The sequence below is a fragment of the Phocoena phocoena genome, chromosome 19 (genome assembly GCF_963924675.1).
Source record: "Phocoena phocoena chromosome 19, mPhoPho1.1, whole genome shotgun sequence".
NCBI lineage: Eukaryota > Metazoa > Chordata > Mammalia > Artiodactyla > Phocoenidae > Phocoena > Phocoena phocoena.
In genome coordinates, this window is record NC_089237.1 from 11,358,006 (window position 1) to 11,365,191 (window position 7,186).

At 59.9% G+C, this 7,186-nt stretch overlaps 1 protein-coding gene across 1 annotated transcript; it reads left to right on the forward strand.

Moving 5' to 3' along the window:
- The first annotated feature begins 520 nt into the window (after positions 1-520).
- On the forward strand, positions 521-6,943 carry CHMP6 (charged multivesicular body protein 6). Its single transcript, XM_065897508.1, has 8 exons — positions 521-609; positions 2,061-2,170; positions 2,322-2,409; positions 2,987-3,073; positions 3,872-3,937; positions 4,175-4,255; positions 5,297-5,351; positions 6,023-6,943. Exons 1-8 carry the CDS (start codon positions 544-546, stop codon positions 6,076-6,078), a joined length of 609 nt encoding a protein of 202 aa, XP_065753580.1. The 5' UTR covers positions 521-543; the 3' UTR covers positions 6,079-6,943.
- Positions 6,944-7,186: the final 243 nt, after the last annotated feature.

The following is a 7,186-nucleotide window of genomic DNA, read 5'->3' on the forward strand; positions in this document are numbered from 1 at the left end:
ACGTGGCGCCCCGCCCTATATCCCCGATGCCCCGTAGGGGCTTCTGCCCGGGCCCACGGAACCAGAAGGTGGGCTCCTCCGGGGACTAGTCACCGGCCCGAAGGACAGAGCGGGTGGAGCATGCTGCCTGCGCAGGGCGCGGTTCAGCGGACACTCTGACGCCCAGGGTTGTAACATCACTAAACGCAGCATTTTGTGGTCCGAACCGGCGGCGCAGTGACTTGTGAACAAGATTTCTGACCGCCCGGGAGACGGTACACGCTGTCACCCTGAGAGGGTCCCAAGATGGAACTTTTAGTCTCGAAGTCCGCGCAGGTGAGGCATTCTGGAAATGCACGTGAACCACGTGATCCAGGGCCCCAGAACCCCGGCCGCTTCTCGGGGCGGGGCCTCCGTCTGCGGACAGCCGCGTTCCGCGTTCTGCGGCGCTTGGCCCCGCGCGGCCGCCGTAGCGGGGTGGGTTGGGTCCGAACTACGGTGGCCGCGACGTGCGGAGCTGACCGGGCTGGGCGGCGGGGCGCGGGCCGGGCCGCGCCGGCCGCCATGGGCAACCTGTTCGGCCGTAAGAAGCAGCAGAGCCGGGTCACGGAGCAGGACAAGGCCATCCTGGTAAGACGCCGGTCCCCGCAGGCGGGTGGACGCGAGCCGAGGACACCTGGGCCGGGCGGGGAAACCGAGGCACGACGGCTACCGGCTGCGTTTCCGCTCTCGCCACGGGCTTCTGCCCCTCCGGCCGCCCAGCCCCACGCCGGGGCCGCAGTCCCGGAGCCCGTCTGGGGCGGTGAGCGGTGGGTTCCCAGCGAGTCTGAGCGAATCCAGTCGCTGCGGGTGTAGGCGGTCCCAGTGCGACGACTGAGCTGTGCCTCGGGTCCCGGGAGGCGGTGCCCGCGTTTCACTGTTTCCTGGTTGTACCTTGTCAGCGGGCAGGCTGGTCACGGGGTGGGAAGGCGGGCGCGTCTCACGGCAGCAGGGACAGGACGTGCGGCTGTCGCCGAGCCTGACCCACCGGCCATGGGTTGCGCTGGGGCAGACGGCCTCTAAAGAGAATGGAGCTGTGGAGGGAACTGGGGAGCGGCCGCTTGAGACAGACTGACCACGTCTACACTGGGGGCTAGTTTCTCACCATGTTGAGTTTTAAAGATGTGCACACCTTAGACCCAGTTAACTCACTCCCCATAACCGACCCTGAAGACATAATCTTCTATCTGAGAAGTGCCTTGTGCTTGCAGGTGCTCACTGTAGCGTTACCTGAAATGATGAAATCTGGAAGAAATGTAAATGGCTTAAAATAGGGAAGGAGAGACTAAGGTGTGTAAATGGCCTTGCATCCTTTTTGGGACACTGGGGTCCTAGGTGATTGGCACGGTCACGTGAACCTCTCACCTCAGTGCACCATCTGTTGTCCACTCGCGCATGGTGATAAGTGTCAAGAGCAGGGGAGCTGATGGCAAATGGCTGAAGTCCACAGGGGAGTGAAGCTGGGAGGGAAGGCCCCAGTCTCCAGCCATGGCTGGGCTGGGATGGTGGCACTCGGGTGACTGTCACCAGCGACTTCTGCGTCGTCTCTTCACCTTGGAGGTGCTGGCCACACTCCCTGACCAGCGCTCACACTCCTCGCTGATGGCGATGCCCTGCCATGACGGCGATGCCGCGCCATGATGGTGATGCCGTGCCATGACGGCGGTGAGAGCATGCCCTCCACCCCGGTCCTGAGGACATTAGGGCTGGCTCTCTGTCTGGGGTGGGGGAGATTTGTAGGATATTGAGCTGCATCCCTGGCCTCCACCTCCTAGATGCCAGTGGCATCCCCAGTGTGACAGCCAGGGATGTCTCCAGATAGTGCCCCACTTGCCCTGGGGGGCAAACTTGTCCCCATGGAGAACTCAAGTTTCAGAGGATGTGCTTCCATTGGTGACAGTTGGGGCAACCTGGCCTGTGGGGGGCCCTTCAGTGACCCTAGCAGCCTCTGTACTGGCTCTCCTGGACACCGGGTAGCCTGGTGAGTGTCCAGCGTGCCCTGAGGGGTCTTGGTGTCAACACAAGGCCTGCTTTCCCGGCAGCAACTGAAGCAGCAGCGGGATAAGCTGAAGCAGTACCAGAAGAGGATCACCCAGCAGCTGGAGCGGGAGCGGGAGATTGCCCGGCAGCTCCTGCGTGACGGCAGGAAGGAGTGAGTGGGGCTGGGGGCCGGTCTTCGGGAGATGGGTTCTGTCCCGCATCGGCCTAGAGCAGAGGTGGGGTAGGCCAGGAGGCTGGTCAGTGCCAGGCCAGGGCAGCTGATGGCCATGGCTGCTGGGTCACTGCTTGGGTTCCCTCTGCAGACGGGCCAAGCTGCTGCTCAAGAAGAAGCGATACCGGGAGCAGCTCCTGGACAAGACAGAAAACCAGATCACCAGCCTGGAGACCATGGTAGGCCTAGTAGGGGTTGGGGGGTGTGGGCCATGGATCATGTAGGCACCAGAGTCCCCTCAGAGGACTGAAACCTATCATTTTCCTCTCCTGGACCTCTCAGCCCATGGCTATGGAATGGGTCAGGCTTGGAGGTGGAGGAGAATCTTTGATGGGAGCCTGACCGTCTTAAGGGGCTGCAGCAGGTTGGCTCTTGCAGGATGGTGGCTGGGGGACTAGGCCACTTATGGGTGGTGGAGTGGGCGGGAGTCTGCTCCAGTGACTGAAGAGGTGTTGGGATCTGCAGGAGGCTCCCAAAATGATCCAGTTTCAGGACCCAGAGCTCTAGTTCTGCTGTTTTGCTAACAGAGCTGCTGGTTATAAGCAGTCTGCTTTGCGGTTCCTCCCACGCCCTCTCAGTTCTGCCCAAGTTTTGGTCAGGGCAGCGGGAAAGGATAGAAGGAGGAGGAAGGCAGAGACAGTTTGCTCTGAGGCCCAGCAGTCTTTGTCAGTGATAGTGTGATCCTAACTCCCTTCCATGGGTCTACATGAGGGGGCAGAGAAGGTGGGCCCCTGACCACATGGGTTTCTTCCTCAGGTCCAGAGTATTGAGTTCACCCAGATTGAAATGAAGGTGATCGAGGGGCTGCAGTTTGGAAATGAGTGTCTGAATAAGATGCACCAGGTAAGTCTTGCAGGACTGGGGAAAGAGAGGAAGGGTAGCCAGTGGAACAAGGAGAGGGTTAGTCCCTGAGGCCACACCTGCACGCAGGCCTTTGGGCATGAGGGAAAGCCAGTCACTACCAGGAGAGGGTGATGGGAGAGGGTGACAGTCTAGTGGTACAAAAAAAAATTGTACCGTTTCCAGAGATGCTAAAGTGACTAGGACAGTCTGGTTTTAGTGGAGGGGCGTGGTGGTGGTGAACTAATCTGGAGGACTTCCTGGAGGAGGTGAACACAGCTTCATTTCAAGAAACAGCACAGAGGTGGATGGTGAAAGGAGAGGTGAGGCGCAGAGATGGCGTGCCCCGGGCCCCACCCCGTCTCATTCCTGATGAGTGGATGGCAGTGGGGCTGGGCAGAGAGCTGAGGTTACACTGCCTTTCTGACTGTCCAGTGTGGTGGTGACCAGTCAAGCAAAGGTGCCGCTTTGAACCCAAAAGAAATCAAGTCACCTGACCAGGGAAAAATTTTTATACTTCTGACTACCGCTAGGGTTGATTTGGGTGCCAGAAGGGCCAGCAGGAGTCCAAGGCGGTCAGTTGAGGCTTCTGAAAAGACTGTCTGACAGCTCCATGCCTCTGTGGACGGGCCCTGCCTGGGACAGAAATAACCAAAGATGTGTTATATCCCACTTGGCGTGGCTTCATTTAAACAGGAACAGAGGGGCTAGGCCGTGCGCCCTGCCAATGCAGGTGGCCTTCGTGTAGGGGGTTCTGTTACGTGCTTCACTGATAAGACTCAAAAACTTGTAACCGATCAGGTGATGTCCATAGAAGAGGTGGAGCGGATACTGGACGAGACGCAGGAGGCTGTGGAGTACCAGCGGGTAGGTGTTGCCGCACCACGGGGCCCGCCATCTGGCAGCCAGCGAGGACAGTGGCCAACTCGCTGAATGTCCTTTGCCACCCTCGAGGGCCAGGCCTTCCCGCACCACATGGGGGCTGCCTTCCTTCTTTCGAGTGAGAGGAGCCTTAAGCTGGGGCTGTCTCCTTCCTCCACGAGGGCCTACCTTTCCCCCACCCCAGCCCAGCCATGTTCCTCACCTCTGTTCCTCCTTTTGCAGCAAATAGATGAGCTGTTGGCAGGAAGCTTCACTCAGGAGGACGAAGATGCCATCCTGGAGGAGCTGGACGCAATCACTCAGGTAACAGGACCCCCGGCACTGACACAGGCCCGGGTGTAGGGACCCCCCCCCCCCGGAGGACTCTGCTCACTGGCCTCGGCGAGCAACTGTGTCAGGTTTCACTTGAGCACACAGCCCTGGTTCTGCAGCTGGTTTTCTTCCCTAAAACAACTGGCATTTGTGCTAAACTGAGGTCCCTTCTCCCCATCCACCTGGCTGACTGCAGGGCAGGACTGGCCTGGAAAGAACATTTTGCAGGTTGTCCACCCAGGTGTTGCAGGCCTCAGAGTGAACCAGGTGCCAGGACAGAGCAGAATGCCGACCCTCCTAGCTCCCTCAGCCCTTTCCTCCCCAGTGGGCAGTGTGTGGGTTTTAGATCAAATGGGGGCTTTTTCCCTCTTGTGGCCGGTCACTCGCTGTCACACACAGGGCCTCCATGTGTTGGCCCAGAGGCCTCTAACCAACCAGCCATCACTTCAGGCCCTGAGTCTGTGTTTGCTCCCTGATGGAGGGTGTCTCCATCTCTGTGGGCCCCTGCCTAAGCAAGCCGAATTCACACCATGCCCACCAGCCTGTCACCCCCAGCCATAGACCAGGCCAGGCAAGCAGGTCCTTAGCACTGCTGCTCGCTGCCTGGGGGCCCTATGTGCACCTGCCTGCTGAATTACTTCCTCCCAAGGCCCGAGAGGTAGACCAGCACTCGCTGGAACAACAGGTGCACCCAGGTACCACCACCTGAGGCAGAGGCGCCACTGGGGCCCCTGACGTGCATGGGTGCCTGTTTCAAAGCCCTTGTCTCAGACTCAGAATGGAACTTTGGGTTGGGAGCCCCTCAGGCTCTGGGCCGTTGGAAGCAGCCACCTTTTGTGGTCACTGTGCCCCCGGTGATATGAGTTGCAGAGCTGCCGGAAGCCAGGGAGGATGCACCCTGGGCTTGCGTGCTGGAGGATTTGTGTCCTATTTAAATCCCGCTGAGAGCGGCTAAGTGAACAGGATGCTGTTCTCTCCAAGAAAAGGACAAGGTGATTGTGTCTCACAGCCTTTATCCTCTGTTTCTTGCAGGAACAGATAGAGCTGCCAGAGGTTCCTTCAGAGCCCCTTCCTGAAAAGATCCCAGGTACCCTCCTCGTTATGTCCTTTGGAGAACCGTGCGTTCTAGAGCAAAGCAAAATATCCTGGCCTCTGGGCCCTGCCCTTCCTGCCTGGTGAGGGTCGGGCCCCAACCCCTGCTTGGTGGGCGTGCTTGCTGGCACCAGCTCAGGCGGAGTGCGGGCCTCGCCCTGGGGTTGAGCCCAGGCTTCTGAGCAGTTTCGGTAACCTTGTAAGAGCCAGACCCCGTTCAGAGAGGCGAATCCCAAAGTTAGAGTCGGAAAAGGGCCAGTTGAGCTGTGCAGGCTCTTCTGGGTCCAGCCCAGGACCGGCCGTCCACTAAACGTCACTGGGACGACCTTCCCCGCGGCATCGCATAACACGCCTTCAGAAATTCTCTATCCGCCCGGACTCGTCTTTCGCGATTCCTCCTTAGTTCTTTCTGCTCCCTTGCTGCTGCTTGGCCTCCTTTCTGGGGTCCGTGGGTTAGGGGTGCACGTCCTGAGTGCTTGTGCCCAGTGCCTGCTGTTTGTCATCCCTCCCGGCTTCTGTGTGTAACTCGCCTTTCTCAGAGCTGTGCCCGTTCTTCCCAGAGCGCGAAGCCCTGACCTGGCTCCTTGCTGCCTCTTGTCCTTTTTGGGAAGTTCCCGCCTCTGGGGTCTTCTGTACACGACAGACATCTCTATGTTTCCTCCACAGAGAAAGTCCCCGTCAAGGCCAGGCCCCGACAGGCGGAAGTGGTGGCAGCCTCGTAACTTGTGTGGGACTCACGGGGATTCCAGAGGACTGGGGCCCACAGAGTTTGGGTGCGTGTCCGGCCCTGGCCGGGCTCCCAGGAGGCTGGCGCCGGGCCAGGTGGGCCGGGAGCTGACGGAGCAGCACAGCACACACAGGGCTCCTGATCAGGATGACTGCGGAGCATTTCCCTGGCGCTGCTGTCTTGCTCTCGTTTCTGGATTAAATGGCAACATTCAAACTCTCCAGCCAAACGCAGCTTCTGCAGCTGTGGTTCCCATGGGCCACGGCCAGGCCCAACGCTCCTGGTGCTGGTCACACCTCCCGTCCCGGGTCGCGCGGCTCCACGGGCCAGTGTCTCCGCCGCCCTGTCTTCTGTGGAAGGCACATCAGACCTGGCCTCCCCACCCTTCCCTTTCCCTTCTTCCTGCTGCTCCCATTAGCTGGCAGGGCTTTGGTTAAGGGGGCCCTCCCTTGGCCTGGCTCCCGGACGTGCCCAGTTTCCATGTAGACTTGGGGGTGGTAACCTCTCTGCTTCCGCCTTGGCGTCTGTGGGTGGTGGACCAGGAGGGGTGCATCCCTGCTGGATTTTGATGACTCTAGGAGGTCTGCCCACCCTATCACTCCTGGGGCCGTACAGAGGCCCAGTCCTGCTGACAGACATTCCAGGATAGCCGGCCGGTGTGGCTGCGGGTCCCCGAGCTGCCAGCTTCGAGCTGTTAGCAGCCAAGTGGAGACTGGGAAGGATGGAAGTGACTTCCCTAGTTCACAGTTCGTTTTGGAATTAGACAATCTCCCTGAGATTTCACTCCCAACAGGAAGACAAAGGGGACCCTCTTAGCCCCCCAGACAGGCCAGCCCCATATTAAAGTTGACACCCACACAGCCTGCTGCCTTGTGGACTGGGGTCCGTGGAAGGGCGGGTTGGTGTGGTTCCTCCCTCAGGTCCCTGGAACACAGTCCCTTGACCCTCCCGGGGCACTTGGCACCTGGCTGGTCAGTGCCATACAGGGGCTGGGGCCTCAGGAGCCAGTGAGGTTCTAGCCCTGCCCGGCTGTGGGTGGAAGGCAGTCACCTGTGGGCACCTGCCCGCAGCAAGGTGCAGGGCGGTACTCTGGCCCCACCTCC

Excerpts from the sequence above, each read along its gene's own strand:
- CHMP6 (XM_065897508.1), top strand. The coding sequence starts at position 544 with ATGGGCAACCTGTTCGGCCGTAAGAAGCAGCAGAGCCGGGTCACGGAG. Across the intron at positions 2,171-2,321 it reads CTGCGTGACGGCAGGAAGGA|ACGGGCCAAGCTGCTGCTCA; the intron begins GTGAGTGGGGCT and ends TTCCCTCTGCAG. Across the intron at positions 3,938-4,174 it reads AGGCTGTGGAGTACCAGCGG|CAAATAGATGAGCTGTTGGC; the intron begins GTAGGTGTTGCC and ends CTCCTTTTGCAG.